Source organism: Aphelocoma coerulescens, chromosome 4 (assembly GCF_041296385.1).
Source record: "Aphelocoma coerulescens isolate FSJ_1873_10779 chromosome 4, UR_Acoe_1.0, whole genome shotgun sequence".
Taxonomy (NCBI): domain Eukaryota; kingdom Metazoa; phylum Chordata; class Aves; order Passeriformes; family Corvidae; genus Aphelocoma; species Aphelocoma coerulescens.
Genome location: NC_091017.1, coordinates 43514181 through 43530215, shown reverse-complemented (window position 1 = coordinate 43530215; position 16035 = coordinate 43514181). Strand labels below are relative to the sequence as shown.

At 40.8% G+C, this 16035-nt stretch overlaps 1 protein-coding gene across 1 annotated transcript in view; it reads left to right on the top strand.

The window, feature by feature from the left end:
- The first annotated feature begins 7122 nt into the window (after positions 1 to 7122).
- The window catches only part of VEGFC (vascular endothelial growth factor C), a 71546-nt gene continuing 62633 nt past the window's right edge, over positions 7123 to 16035 (top strand). Inside the window, 3 exon segments of the mRNA XM_069013764.1 lie at positions 7123 to 7471; positions 7474 to 7581; positions 7584 to 7816. Of these exon segments, the coding sequence (XP_068869865.1) occupies positions 7381 to 7471; positions 7474 to 7581; positions 7584 to 7816 (432 nt within the window). The 5' untranslated portion in view covers positions 7123 to 7380.

Here is a 16035-nt window from a genome sequence, read left to right as displayed (position 1 = left end):
GGTGTACCATGTTGCATGCATCAGTTGCCTCGTTTAGCCTGAGGTGTTGAACACCAAGACACTGCAGAGACAGATTAACAGGTTGTACTGAAAATAAGAAGCAGTCAAGAGCTGGTCTAAGTGTGTCTCTTATTACATAAATTCATTAATGATAATGGGGGAAATTAGCGTGGCACACACTATATCACAGGGAACTAGGACCTCTGCCACCCAGTGTTGAGTGTATAGGAAAATGAAATTTTCTGGCAAGACAGTGAAGGAAGGAATTATTTGTGGCCTCTGATGCAATCTCCATATCAGTGCATCTTTGTTCTTTAATTTGTTTTCATCGCTTTTTTTGTTTGTTTGTTTCTTATCAGCTTTTGAAAAGTGAAAAGTCAGGGATTGAACTTTGAATTCTTAGAGGTGGTGTTTCCTCATCCTTCTAGGTCTGTGTCCAGGATGTATCCTGAGGTCTGATAGCAGCAATAACACTCTTGATTCAGCACAAAACACACAACTTTTTGAAGGGAACATGTTATGGGTTTTATTAAGCAACTGTTTAACAGAGAACAAAACCTTTTTAGTAACCAAGTTAAGCATGCTGCAAATTCAAAATGTTAGTAATGGTAACTTCCTGACTGAAAGTTACTTGCATATGCAAGTTTCTTGTTTTGCTTTGTCTTATTTGTTGTTTAAAAAAAACCAATGAACAACCCGAAAGAGATAAAATATCTGAAACTGCTGCATTATTGTTTTTCTGTGAGATGTATCTAAAAAGCTGATACATGGGGCTTGGTTCAGGTTTTTTGTACTCTTTATTCATTTCATTTAAAATTATAAAGACTATTTTACACATTTGATTTCCTGTGTACTTCCTTTCAGCCATATCTTTTGGAGTGACTTTTGGTGAAATAATGACGTGCAAAAATAAGTATTTTTGTTATGACTAAGTATAGTGGTCTGAACATGAGACTATAAGACAAGAATAAACTTACTCTGTGGTTTGGACCTGAATCAGTGAGAAATTGATTCAGTTTCCCTCAAAATATAAGAGATGTCCTATTGGCTTAGACAAACCATCTGTCTAGACTGTTTATCTATTTTTTTGTCTCCACCAGTTGCAACTGAATATGCTATTTAGGGAGAGCACACAGAGTGTCTGCTACTGCAGTCCATTTCCTTCATGCTTTTCCAGCATCTGTATTCATTGAATAAAGTATCCGACATTGGACTACTCCTATATTTCACCCCTCCAACTCTCTTTTATTTAAAAAATCATTTTATGGTCCTGATCCCCAGAACTATGTCTGATCCATTTTTAGACCTCCCAGTTTAAACCTCTTGTAACAACAAATTCCAGAGGTTCACTACCTGGTTTATCAAGGAAAAAAACCAAACCCCAACAAACCCAAACCAGGACTCAATCCAAACCACAAATCTCTCTTTCATAATTTTTAAATTTATCTCCAACTATTTTCAGCTATGTGAAAAATGAAGTTTGACTTAAGCAAGAACCTCTGACCTAAAGTTTCCCCCATTTTTGGATTCTGAATCAGTATGATGGGCTGAAGCAAACCCTGCAGTCTGGATCAGCGAGTCAGGAGAGAATTTTCAATCTTTAACTAAACTTTGCAATAGATCAGCAATACCATTCTGACCACAAGTAAGCAAGGGCAGCACAGGTGCAATACAACTCTACTTTGTTATATGTACAGATGAGACCTAGGGAACAAGGACAGCAAAGACAGATAGACTTAAAATTGGAAATAACTTTCATAAAGTGAAAAAAATACTAGAAAAAAATAGATAATGGACACCTTTCTCTTGGGAAATGCAGGTGTTCCACTTAAGTTGGAAGAGTCAGATCTACATCTACAGGAAAGGGAACATCTGGCTGGATAGAGAATCCTCAAAAATATACAGGAATTACACCCTATTGCAAACTTAAAATTAATCTGCCTAAAAAGCAAATACCACATGGGGATGTACATGCAGAAGAATGAGTTGGGGTATTTTCCTCTGCACAACACAGGTCAGTTTTTGAGGTATCCTTTTTCAGTGTTGAGCATCATCTTTTAATGGACCCCTGAATAAATGTTATTCAAATTATAGTTGCACTTATAACTTTGCAAAGCAAAAATTTATAAAGACTTTGAAAACACTGATCTTATTTAGCTTAAAACAAGAAGACTAAGTAAGGAAGGGAAAGTGTTTAAATATGTAAAAGGCCATTTGAAGTAGGAGAAAAGAATTTACTTTGGCAAAGAAAACCTATTAAGAAAAAATGAGGATAATTAAAATAATTCATTTACACTAATTTGGGTTTGGAAGTGAATTTGTCTCAATACTGTTTGACCATTTTTTTAAGGTTTTGATACTTCATCATTTTATATTTGTAGGGTTAACATACTCCTAATTTCTAAAATAGGCAAAATATTGAACAGAAAGTTTGAAACACTGAAGAGAAGGAATGCAGCAGACAGATGAGTGGAGAGGAGGTATGCAGGAGCAAAGTTAGGGAAAACTGCATTTCTTTAAAGAAATAATTATTTCTGCCATGGTTTAAGCAATTACGTAGAAATATCGCTTGGATTGATTTGGGACTGTTTTGCCCTGTTATATTACCAAATTTTGTAAGTATAACTGGGGGAAAAAAGACTTATAATATGCTATCTCATAGCTTGTCACTTGGAAAACTACTGCAGGAAGATATGTATCATGGTAAGTGTTTGTATATTTTGTGGTCATGTGCTGTTAGCTCCTAATATTTTTTTGTTGAATCTAAGATTGTTTATTTAGTGACATGGCTTCAGCTAAACACAGTTTAGATTGTGCACAGCTTTCAGTTAAGATGCAGCATAAATTTGCAATCAGTCATTTTATTGTTTATAGTCAGAGGTTATAACAATGAACATCATCAGTTTACAGGATGTTAAATTAACATGATAACTATGCATACCTGTTGTTGTGTGAGACCTTACATCACAAGAGGGAAAAAAAACTACAGTAAAGAGAAGAATCCTCACATAAGTCAGCTGAATAAAATGCATGCTAGGGTTTTCTCCATCCTAAGTTTAGGACAACTTTAGAGATATGTAATTTACTTTGGGTAATACAAACACTTTTCTTGAGATGCAGCCTGGTGCTGTCCATTTTTACATCATACTAACTCCTTATTTTAGCAAATTGGAAGGATTTTACATTATTGCAGTCATTTAGTCTGTAGCACAGAGAAATTCTAATGTTAGACGCCAATGGTTTTGATTTTAACAGTTTAAAAAGGGAATCCCTGAGAACAAAGAAATCCCAATAATCCTGTAATCCTTGAATATCAAGTGGTGTCAAAAAGCTGAATTCTAAGGATTCTTGTCCTGTTAATTAATTTTCAAAAGGCACCAACTTTTATACTAAACAAAAGAGAAATTTCTAGATAGAAAAGTGCAGGCTGCTAGGTCAAGCATTGCAGAAAATGATTTTGCAGCAATGATGTCTTTCTCATTGAACTGAAGTTACTTGTCCTGGCAATAATGCAAATGAATGGATAAAACTACATTTCAGGAGTCCTCGCTGGAACTTTGATGTAGAACACTTTCCCATGGGGTAAGTTTTACCTGATCAAAGTCAAGGAAAATATTTCAGTAGCTATTGATGATCTCCAAGCCACCATGCTTAGATCTTTTTCTAGGATTATAAAAAGAAATACTAAATGAGGGCCCATACCAAGAAAAAGATAGGTTTTTAAATGTGCTTTCGATGAGTGAGGAAGGACATTACTCTCATAATCAGTAAAACTTGCAGTACTCCTAAATATTTCCATGAAATTATGTTTCATAAAAATAAGAAATTTAGAGAAGTGGACTACAGCCTCAACCCCACTGTAACCCCCTTTTTCAGTAGCTAAATCTTTTGCAAAGCTGCTTACTCTGAGTAGATAAGCAATATGATAAGAAATGTGTAATAAAACTTTGGATTGAATGATTCAGTGGCAGAAAATGCATCAGCGAGCTGTTCAGTTTGGCACTGAATCTGAATTACCCTTTCTTTTTATTTTCGTTTTTTCCCTAAACATTTATGGCTAATTTGTGATATCTACACCAGATATTGATATTTTAGGCATTGATCAATACCCAATTTATATTTTTTAAGCCTAAGAGGAAGTATGATAGAGTCCTATCTGTAAAGGAACTAAGGAAGCTTACTTAGTGCCTTCATCTTTTGGGATGACTCTGGAATGGCACTTCCATAGTCTTTTGAGTTGCTGCACAGAAGGAGCAGAGTTTTCTACCTTTGAGATTTACATTAAACATAAGTTCCACTGAAACTTTCCAGTAAGACTATCCATTTTAAAACAAAACCAAACTATGGTATCTGATTTTAACTCTTGGGTATGCCTCTGTCTGTTTAATAGGAGAATGAAAAGGACATTGCTTTGAACCAAGCACAATAATTTAAGTATAAAGAGAATGGAAATTACATTCTGTGAAAAGAAAACATTTGTTAGCATTTAATTCTTCATTAAGCAAGTAGACCTCATTACAAAAGAATGTTGCTGATTTTTCTTGCTGCTCTTAACTCTCTCCTATTTCCAAGTCTCAGCTCACATTTCTTGTAGTGAGTTTTCATACTGCTAACAAATGGATAGGAAACAGGCACTGAAATGCATCAGTGTTTCAGAAGCAGAATGTATCTGAAAGAAAGACTTCAGGTATGTCTACATACAGGAGAGGAGTGTGCTTGGCAGATGTATGCTACACCAACTTGAACAAGGAATTGGGGCCTGGATTTTTAAAATTCATTCTTAAAACAATATCAAAAGAATTCATTTGGAGGAATCTTCTGACATAAAAAAAAAATTCTTCATTTTTCAACAGTATCTATTGTTGTCATGGAAGCACATAGGACAGTAAGACCCAGACCTGTGTCTTTACACTATTAGGATATCTCTTTAATCATTTGTGTAAGGTCAGCTCACTGTTAGTGTACACAGTGTCACTTAGAATTTTAAATTAATTGTCCTGTAGGCTGATTTCTACTTAATGTGAAGAAAAGAGGAGAAATATTAGCCATTAAGTGGTGTAGAAAGGACAAAAATATATTTTAATTTGTAAACCTTTAAATTAGCCATCTTTTATGGGATGGAGAGAAATCTAGTCTAGATTGAGGAAAACCTTGGTGTCCCAGAGCCAATGGAATATTTATATGTTTGTGCTCAGAACATATGTGTATCATAGACTTCAACCACTTTCTTTTTAAAACTTTCTGGTTAGACTGAGACTTGAGCCACCATGACTATGATTACTAGCTTTCAATTATGACACTTTAAACTTGCTATACAGGGCAGTTGGTGGAAATGCTCTATTACATAAAAGCCTTTGATCCCGTGATGGATGTTCTATGAATTGTGGGGGGAAGAATAAAAGTGCAGGAGAACTGGGGAAATAAATAATGAAGCCAGCTGATATTATGATGGCACAGCAGGAGTGGTATGTTTCATCCTGTTTTGTGATTTAGTTACGCAGCTTCTCCTTGCATGGCACTCGGTTATTGAAATAATATTATCTGTGCATGATTAGACTGGGAGGTTTTAATAAAGGGCTGCAAAAGAACTTCCTTTCTATACCAGTCTCTGGTACTTTTGAGAGATTTTAATATGTTTAAACTGAAACTGGTAATGCTGTATTTCTATTTAGATGGATTTTGCATCCTGGACTATGCTCTCTTTAGGCTTTAATCCTATGCTTTGATCTGGAGCGCTGTAAGGGTCCAGTGAAGAACAATGGGCTTTTTAATTTATGTATGCTATTTTGTATCTTCATAGCTGTTCTACTTAACTTCTACCCCATCTTAATTTCATTGCTTTTCTCCATTGTGAAGGTATTTAAAAAATTAGTTCTTCAGTAATTTTCTAATTACTATACAACCTCTTAAAATACAGCTCTATTTAAACTTTAGATTTCATTCTGATTGCAAATTAAGTGATTACTTTCTAGAATCAAAATATTTGTGTGCATGCTGAAATACCATCTTGGAAATAATAAAAAATAAATTAAAAATAAAACCCCAAACCAAAACAAACAAACAAAAAAAAAACCAACAGAGTTACCTGAGAGCCTGCTAGAGACACCGTTATGTATGACTCCCAGAATAGTAACATAATGGGATTCCCAAAGAATAAGAGCAAGGTAAAATGAGCAGACTACCAGCATCCAGTCAAGACAGTCAGGGATCTGCCCCCACAGTTGGTTCTTATACAGTCTAAGTACCAAAAGATGTACACAAGTGATGCAGAAGGCAAATTAAAAGCTTTTAAAATATTTACACAAGATTCAGTAATCAAGAAAAAAATAAGAGTATAGAGAATATAACATTTTCCTTCTGCATAGCTGAGATTTGAGCAGGCTGTAATGTGTTACTTTGATAGCAATGTGCATTTTTTAAAAAATTTTAATCACAGTGTAGCTGCAACACAGGATCTGTGCTCAGTTTTATTTAGGGCTCTGAATGGGGTGTTACTTCTCTTCGAAGACAGCTCCAAGATGTGCTTGATAGGAAGGCTACAAATAATTATGGTGCTCTTTGGATTACTGTTTCTAACATGGCAAAATATTTTTTTCTCCTGCCAAAAATAACTGCATAGTGTCTTAAGTGAAGCTGCCAACGCTGCTCAACAAGTAACTGATCAGGATTCACAAAAATTTTCTTGCATGATTTCTCTGTGTGAATTTTACAGAACTTCACCCCTTGGCTTCCGAGCCAAATGAAACGAGCCGGACACTTTGCTTTGTCCTCGGGGCTGGAACCGACCGCGGGCTTCATCTTCCCGGAGCCGAAGCCCGGGGCCGGACGCGGCCAGCTCTGCGGGCCCGGGAGCGGTGGCCACCCCTTCCCGGCAGAGCCGTGGCGCGCCCGGGGCGGCCTCTTGCCCGCGGTGCGGGGCGCTCGCTCCCCGGGGCGCCAGCGGCCGGCGGCGCCGCCGAGGTAGCAGCAGCGCTGGAGGAGGAGGCGGAGGCGGCGGAGGAGGAGGAGGAAGGCGGCCGCCGGCCCCTCTCGGCGCGCGGAGGCGCAGGCAGAGGGCGCTTTCGCCATGCGCGGCCGCCGCCGCCGCCGCGCAGCCCCAGGCGCCGCGCACCCCCCGGCCGCAACGCCGCTGACAGGCGTCCGCACAGCGCGGCGGGCGGAGCGCAGCGCAGCGGAGAGCGGCCCCTCGGCACCGAGCCCCCCGCCCGGCCCGGCCCGGCCCGGCCCGGCCCGCGTGAAAGGATCTCCCCGGGTGCGACCGGCCGCTCGGTCCCGCTCTGCTGCTCCCTGGCTCTCTCCCTCCTTTCCTTCCCTTCCCTCCTCCTCCTCCTCCTCTCTGAGCTTTCCACCTCCCCTGATCCTGAGTGAGCGCAGCCTCGGATGTCCGGTTTCCTGGTGGGTTTTTTACCTGGCAAACTCTGGATAACTTTGGTGAGAATTTGCAAAGCGCCTGGGAAAGTCGGGAACTCCCCTGCAGGCGCATAGGAGCTGCTGCTACCGCATCTTCTCCATCCCACGGATTTTACTGCCTTGGATATTGTGAGGGGAGGGAGGGGGGAAGAGGACAGCGAAAGAAGGGAGGGAGAGGAAAAGAAGGAGCCTCATAATTTCGGCTGCATTCCTCCGACTGCCCAGCGGTCCCGCTCCGGCCCCGCTCTGCCATCCCTGCACCATGCACTTGCTGGAGGTGCTCTCCCTGAGCTGCTGCCTGGCTGCCGGTGCCGTGCTCCTGGGACCCCGGCAGCCGGCAGCTGCCGCCGCCTACGAGTCCGGCCAGGGCTACTACGAGGAGGAGCCCGACGCGGGGGAAGCAAAGGTAAGCCCGTGCCCCCGCTGTAGATGCCAGTTCGCTCCTCTGGGCATGTGGCTGCAAGTCCTTTTGAACGGACGGCTTGGGGATTCCACCAAGGAAAAAGATGTGGGAGAAGCCTTTTGAAAGGGGGGGGGAGGGTCCTTAAAAGTGGGAGAAGGAATTTTTTAAAGTGTCTGAGTTTTCAGGGTTGCTGGAGGGCGGGTTGCACGGGGGACAACTGCATTTACAGAGAGACGCGAAACACCTGATGAGCAGAGGCAGCCCACGGGCTGCGCTCCTGCCGTGGAGCGGGCACTGCCCGGCGGGGAGCGGTCCCGGCTCCGGCTCAGCCGCTGGAGCGGCGCTGGGACGGGGCAGCGGCCCTCGGGCCGCGGCTGATGCCGGCTCTGGCAGCGGGGGCGCGCCCCGCAGGCGCCTCCGAGCGGGGTCCTGCTCTGGGGAGCGCGGACGGAGGGCGGGCTGAGAACCGCTCAGGGAAGCAGCTGGGCACAGGAACGAAGCGGCGAGGGAGGCGTGGGGGGATGATGACAACAAAACCCTAGACTTTCCATTTGTTGAAAAGTCTCTTGGAGCTACGCTTTGGGTGAGCTGCTGCTGCGTGACAGAGTTGACGGGAGATGTAAGGTGACACTCCAGTCTGAAAATCTTAGTTCTGCCCAGACGCATGGTGAAGGTTGGGCTTAAACTCTCGAGTTCCAGACACAAATACTTACGGTTCTCGGTTAATTTTTGTTTGCATATGAAGTTTCGTAACATAAAACTCAAGTACCTTTGGTACTTTGGTGCTTGTGGTTATGCAGTTCCTGGTATGCTGATGCATAAAAAGATGCATAGTATGTGGTTGTATAAGCATGTGGCATTGTTAGAAAGACCTTTGATGTCTGCCTTACCCTCATCTCATTGTTTTGAAGATTTCTGACATACTTAGTGAAAGCAATCATGACCTAGCTCATTCATTATTCATTTCAGTATGGGGCAGGCAGGGAATTGTGTGGATTAAAATTTAAACTAATATTCTGATTTTTTTTTTCTCCCTATGCTGTTTGCTTTACTGATTAAAAGTTGGGGAGATTTTACTATAACTACATGGGGAAGTTAAGTTTTGATAGTATACATTAGCTGCACTTCAGGTATTCAAACTCTTGTAGACCATACATTGTACACAGAAGTCATACTTTTCAAATAATAATCTGCATGGAAAAGTTTACTGATTATACTGTAGTCTCTCTTAAAATATGTCGACTACAGCTGAATGCCTACATTGCAATATTCTGAGTGCTAGTATGCTATCAGTGATCATAAAGAGTTTTTCATGCTTAAGTATTTAAAAGTAGGAACACAAAATCAATTCAGCGAGCCACTCTTGCCACTCAGACTATTTATAAATATTAAAAAAAAAAAAAAAAATCAAAACTTAGTGGAGGGTAAAAATACCTCAACTCCTTCCAACCCATGACTGTAAGTCAGTTATTTACTGGGTGAAACTGGCATTTGAGTTGTAAACTCTCCGAATAGCTTATGCTGGAAAGGTAGAAAGAATCCAAACTGGAGCACAGCACGTATTTTGTATACTTAAACTGCTGAGGTAGAACAGCTGATAGTGAAGGTACTCTCCTCAGTGATACTTTGTGTTCCCGTGAATATGGTGTGGAAAGTTACTCTTTTTCTTGAAGAAACCTCGATGTCTTTGGGAGCTGCCGCTGTAGCGCACTGTGTGTAAGCGCAAGTGCTCCCTGGAAAAAGAGGAACTGTCAGCAAACCAAAGGAAGGAAAGGTCAAGAGACCGGGAAGTGAGCGGGATAGCATGTGTTCGGCGATTACGTTAATAGGAAAACATTTTTGTGCCTGACTACTGCTGAGTAGTAAGTAGGGAAAGATTCTGGATCCAAGCAGACTTAGTCATGTTGGAAGTCTTTAGCTGTGAGTTGCTTTTGCTGGAGCTGTTTGAGTGAGTACAGCACGTGTTTGTTTCTGTGAATGTTGAGATGAATATCTGAAGTAATTATGAAAGGATTAAATAAGTAAACTGCAAATAATTGTTTCAAGGAAAATACGATTGTGTTGTCAGTATAAAGTCATCTGCTTGAACTTTGTTAACTTCAAAGAAGTTCATAGATGTTATGTTTTTACTTCCCATCAAGATGCCATGCTGCTGCATGTTAAACTGATGCCTAAGTACAGGTCATACAGGCCTTTGGGTCAACTCTTTACACAATATATTTCTTTCTCTCCACTCCAATTTTAAGAGCTTTAGCTTTAGAAAACACTTTAAAAAGTGTGAATGAAGTTGAAATTCCGCCAACATAAGAGGAAAAACTGGCCAGAAAATAAGGGTATTGTAGGTTAAAGCAGGTAATTTTCACGTGTTAAACTTCTCTAGTGATTTGCAGGAACTTGAAAGTGTTACAGATATAAATAGTATTAGTTATTCATACACAGCTCTTGCAAGGGCATGTTCTGCAGCAAGTGGGCACTGATAAGCTTGTGCAACACTGCCTTATCCCCCTCCACTCCTAGCCCCCACCCCTGCCTTTTTTCTTTTTTCTTTTTTTTTTTTTTTTTGTTTTTGGTTTAGTTTTTGGGGGTTTTTTTTTCGGCCTAAGGGTAAAGTTCGTTATTTAACAAGCTTTCAGGGCTCAGAATAATACTTTTCAAGCTGAACTGTCAGCTCAGTGGGATGGGAATGAACCCTGCCCGTAAATCACCTCTTGCGGATTTCCTGCAGCACAGGGGGTTGTCCCGACGAGCTGACCCCCTCGCAGCCACACCCCGCCCCTCCCGGTGGGGCAGGAGGGCGGGCGGCCCTGGCCCCCTCTCTCCGCCTGGGTGGCTTGCTGCGGAAGGCAACCTGGTACTTCAGTTCCCTCTCTGCTCAGGGCGGGCCCGGGAGAATCAGCCCTCCTGCCCCAAATTTCACGACGTATGACAGGGACCCGCCGCCCCGCAGGGATGCTCGGAGCAGCTGCAGCAAGGGGAGGGTGAGCTGTTTAGCCACACCGGTGGCTTGAAACTTTAGCTCCTTGTACTGTCTTTGAGTGTTTTAATAACTCTTATAACGTGTTTAGTCTCTGGATTTTGTTCTTTAGGTAATTTTGAATAGGGAACATGGGGTGAGTATACCCTATCTACATGGGAGAGTGTTATTTATAGAAATAAATAGCTCCTTATTGTTTGTCTGCGGAAAGTTTAAAAATGAAGGAACTACATGGGCATTCTGTGCATGAAACTTCTTAGGTTATTGACATGAAAGTGTGGCAGTAGTATGTACCTGGACTTCATTAATGGCAATGTGGTAACAATAGCAGGAATAGGTTATTACGGTAACAGTAACTGGAACGAAACCACACAGCTGGGAGGGTTTGCCATAGCTGCACCATCATTTTATTGCATAGTCTAACCTTTAGAGTTATGTGACTATGCAAAAGCAATATTGGTCAATTGTCCCGTGTAGTTTGAAAAGGTTTGAAACTATATCTATGCAAAGGTTCTTAGTTTTGTATTATAATGGGAATAGCAAATGAAAATGTATTTGCCTGTTCTAAAGTACATCCCTGAAAATTTCATTGGGGCCTCTTTGCACAGACAGCAATAAAGTACAGAACAGTTTGTGCTGTGACTCTGTGATTTGGGTTTTTTGCAATGAAAATACGTGTGTGTACTTGAGCTGCATTTTTCTTGGATGCTACCTGAGATACACCAATTTAGTTTTATTATTATAAAATTATTTTAAATCTGACCTAATTGTACAGTGCTGCCCATTGACGGCTAACAGAGTTTAAATACTGTTAGCTAGTGGGAGGTAAAGCAGTGTGTCAGTTTCCAGGGTTTCCTGCTGTCACTGTATCTCCATGGTCTAACCTCAAACCCATCAGTTTTATGGTCACCGTAAGTTTATGAAGTGCCTTACTCTATGTTACATGCACAGGTGAGAGGTGAGGCTGCATTGTCTGCTCTGAAAACAAGCTTACACCTCCCTCCCAGTACTTAAGCAGTGCTAAATCGAGCATGTAGGGAGAATGTTATTTTTTTTCCTGCTGCTGTTTAGCCTGCTGCAAATTTTCTTTTATGTGTGTGTGTGTGTGTGTAGCCACTCTCTTTCCAGACACATGCACACAAAAAGATGCTGGCTTTTTTTAGAAGCATGATTTGTAGCAGAGGGAATGGGATGAACACTGCTGGTAGGACCTGTTTTAAAGACTAAGCAATGCTTCTGCAAACATAGATATTAAACCTTGGTCTAGCCTTTTGCGTGAGTAAAGTACAGTACTAAGCTCGAAGAGCCCACTGCGCTTTCCAGTGCTTGAAGTGCATTCCTGGGTGTCTAGTGTAAGCATGCTGGTGTGCCTGGGAGGGACTTCAGCTGTTTGTCAGCAGCAATCCCATGCATTTATGAAGGTCATAAAAAAAGCTTTGGAGGGCATTTTAACTGCAGTGTTTAGAGGCATACAGAAGCATTCCATCAAAACCATTATTTTTATGTTCACATGGGTTCTGTGTGTATTCAAACTCTTGCCTGTTTTTCAAGGGTGTGTGTCCACTTATTTTAGCAGAAATAACCCGGGGCTTATACTTCAGGCTATTGTAGCTGAGGGTGATGGCAATAATACTCTCCCATTGATACCCTGCATCCAGGCTAGAAAGTCTGGTGAGAACCTTGTGTTCAGCTGCTGCTTTTTTGAATGTGGCCCGTGATTCATTAAAAGAAAATCCTTGGAACAAAGAGAATCCAACTAAAGTCACACTGGTTTCCTATCAAATGTAATATCCTGTTAAATGTAAAAAAAATACGTTACAGCTGTTTGTAGAATGAGTTATAAGAAATTCCAAGCAAGATTGTCACTTGAAAGTTGCAAGCTCCTCCAAAGTCTAAGTCATGTCTTAAGAGTTTTGTTTGGTAAAGTACTGAATTTTGCTTAGTGAGTAGGATAGGTATGATTGCTTTCCTTATATATTATAAATATTCATTACATTTAAATTTCACCTTGCTTCTATTCAGAATGATAATGTAATACCAAATTCCCCTCCATGTAAATATGTATCCACTTTAAAGACATTAATGGCTGCATAAAGTGCAGCAGAATTTTAATTTAAAACATTGATAACTTACGGGAGCATGGACAATCGTTTTTGAATTCCTCTTATGTATCAATTTTTCAACTTGTTTGTCTTGTTTTGTGTTTATCTATCTCCAGAAGTTCTTTTGGTGACAGTTTTTGTGTTGCTCTCCCTCTTTGTTGCATTTCAGACTTTAGTTAGGAAATAGCTATGCTGTAAGTCATTTATTCTTCTATTCTTCCACTCTAATCATCATAAATCAATCCCTTCAGCTCTGTAGTAGTTTGTTGGGTTTTTTCTTTTGACATTTCCTGACTTGTCTAAGATAGCTACAACTCTTTACAAGTATTTAGAGACAGCAGTTGCCAGTGGAAGGAGTCAATACTATGGTAAGAAGCTCCTTTTTAGCAAAGTAACCAAGAGAATGGTGTTCTTTGGGGGAGGAGGAGAAAACACAGGGGAAAGCTTGTGATAAGGAGAAGGAAAAAAATAGCAGTTGGTGTATTTTGACTATATTGTAGTCTTTACTGAGTATAGATGAGCATGTAATCCCCTTACATGTAGTTACTAAGGCCATATATCTGCAGCAAACTTTTGGGATCATAATTACGGTTAACTTCAATGAAAAATGATTGGTTGCTTGGGGAAGTTAATAGCATTAGTTACCTGATACTGCTGTCACCCTGAACTCTGTAGTACTCCATACTGTTCACATAATGACTTCACCTACTCACTGATAATCTACCAATAGCTTGACCTTGAGAATGCATCTTAAAAACTGTTGAAGGCATTTTACATCCTGTTCATTACTGAATTAAACAGGAGTTTTTATATTGGACAAGGGAAAATTCTGGCAAAGAAATGGACAGTTCTTGGAAGAAGATGCCAGAAGGCTGCTGGGGAGCAAATGACACATGTATTTCTGTCTAGTGTCAAGTGTGACATCACCTGTGTTGCTCCTCCTACCTTCTTGTGGCAGCACTGAGAAATAAGTCATTTCAGGAATCATATAGAACAAAATCCTTTACACCATTATATGGTTTAATACTTTGACTTTCCTTACTTAATAATTGTATTCTCTTGAGAAAGAGAAGAGAGGAATTCAGCAGAAGGGATAATTTCTCACAGAATAGATGCAACAATTGGCTATTTCCTAATATTTTTCCCAAAAGGTGACCCACAGTAACTCCTCCAACACCCCACATGCATGTGTGAAAATTTCTAGTATTTCTAAAGATTTTTAGAAACAGTAGGTACCCTGCTCTCCTGCTGTGTTTAGCATTGTGGTGGCCTCACCCTGGGTTCTGTGTGCAGTTCTGAGCCCCAGAATTCAAGAAGGATGTGAAGGTCCGTGGATGCAGCCTGAGAAGGGCAACAAAGCTGGTGACAGGGCTGAAAGGGATGCCCTTTGAAGAGCAGCTGAGGACTCTGTCCATCTAGCTTGCAGAGAAGAGGTCTTGAGGGGTAACCTCACTCCTCGCTCCAGCTTTCTGGGGAGAGGAAGTGGAGAGAGACGTGCTGATCTCTTCTCCCTCAGGGCCAGTGGTTGGATGCATGGGAGCGGTTAAAACTGCACAAGTGGAACTTTAGACTGGACATTAAGGAGCATTTCTTTACTGAGAGGATGATCAAACACTGGAACAATCTTCTTAGAGAGGTGGTTGATGCCCCAAGCCTGTCAATGTTTTGGAGGCATTTGGACAATGCCTGTTAACAACGTGCTCTAGGTTTTGGTCAGCCCTGAAGTGGTCAGGCAGCTGGAGGAGATGATTGTGGAGGTCTCTTCAAACCAAAATATTATGTTCTATTTGAGATTGTTTAAAAGAAGAAAAACTACTATTGTTGTCCTTCAACTTACTTCAACTGCCAGATTCAGCTGGCCAAATATATTTGTGGTGAACTGCTCCAGCTGTCCAGAATGTACTTGTGGCATCAGTTACAGTATTTAGAGCCAAGAGAAAAACTGGCCAAGCGAAGCTTTACACCTTATCTGCTCTTGACTTGCTCATGTTTGTGTAGACAAAGAAATGTTTGGAGGGCTAGTAAGTTTGTTTCATGGGTGTATTTTTTTCAGAGGGGGAGAGAGAAGGTTACAGCTGGTGAATAAACTCTTCAGTCTGCTTAAGGAAAAGTCCCTTTGGTTTTGTTTGTTCCCTAAGTAGAAAGAGAAGGGAAAGCATTTCTTGCCTCAAGTGTTGGAAGCCATCCTGAGAGGGTTTTCATTTTATTGTTTTGGTTTTTTTTTTTTTTTTTTGTTTTTTGTTTTTTTGTTTTTTTTTAAATAATCTGTTTTCTTTGAAAGTGTTGCCTTTGGAGCCCTGTGAATTTACCAGTCTTGACCTGTCATTCTTCTTGACTAACAGCTGCTAGGTGTTGCAGATTATGTGACAGCTTTGCAACTGCTGTGAATTGGAGACTATGGGAATACCATAATAGTAGGTTTCACTGGAAGTAAAAGACAGTGCTTGTATTTTTTACCTCTAAAAGGATCACTCTTCATTTGGTGTGCTGCTGAGGAGAGAATCTCTGCTTAGTTGCGCACTCACTATTGCTTAGAATACACCCCTCCTATTTCTTCTTAAAAATAAGGAACTTCAGTCATTCCAGTTCTATGTATTTGTAACTTCCCACAGATACTCTTGATAGAAACATAATTTGCGTGTAAAAGTAATAGTATCGAGAGTCTTGGTGGAGATAATTGTATAATGTTTATAGAATTGGTACTTATGGCTGGATCAGCAGTGCAATTAACCATGAAAAGGAAATACAAAATAAGCTTGAGATGATGCCTTATTGATGTTTTTCCCTTCCCTAGGGAGACAGATGTTTCCAAATTAAAACAGAGCCTAGGACTTCCTCTTCACCCCACCCTGCGCTCCAGCATATCTTGCATAATAGGGAGAGTGCTGCTGCAGTACAAATATGACCATTTACTTTGTTTCATTTGATTCATAAATGTCAAAATATTCATGATAAGCGTTCAATATCTCTTTGCCAAAAGTATATTTTTTAATTTTACTTCCTTTAAATCATTAGTACTGAAATATTCTGTGATTTGGAGGAAATGAGATGATCTTGATAATAAGCAGGCTTGCACAGTAGGTTCAGTAAATATGGAGAATTGTTTTTTCCAGAAAGGACAAATACTTTGAGTTTCCAGTTGGATG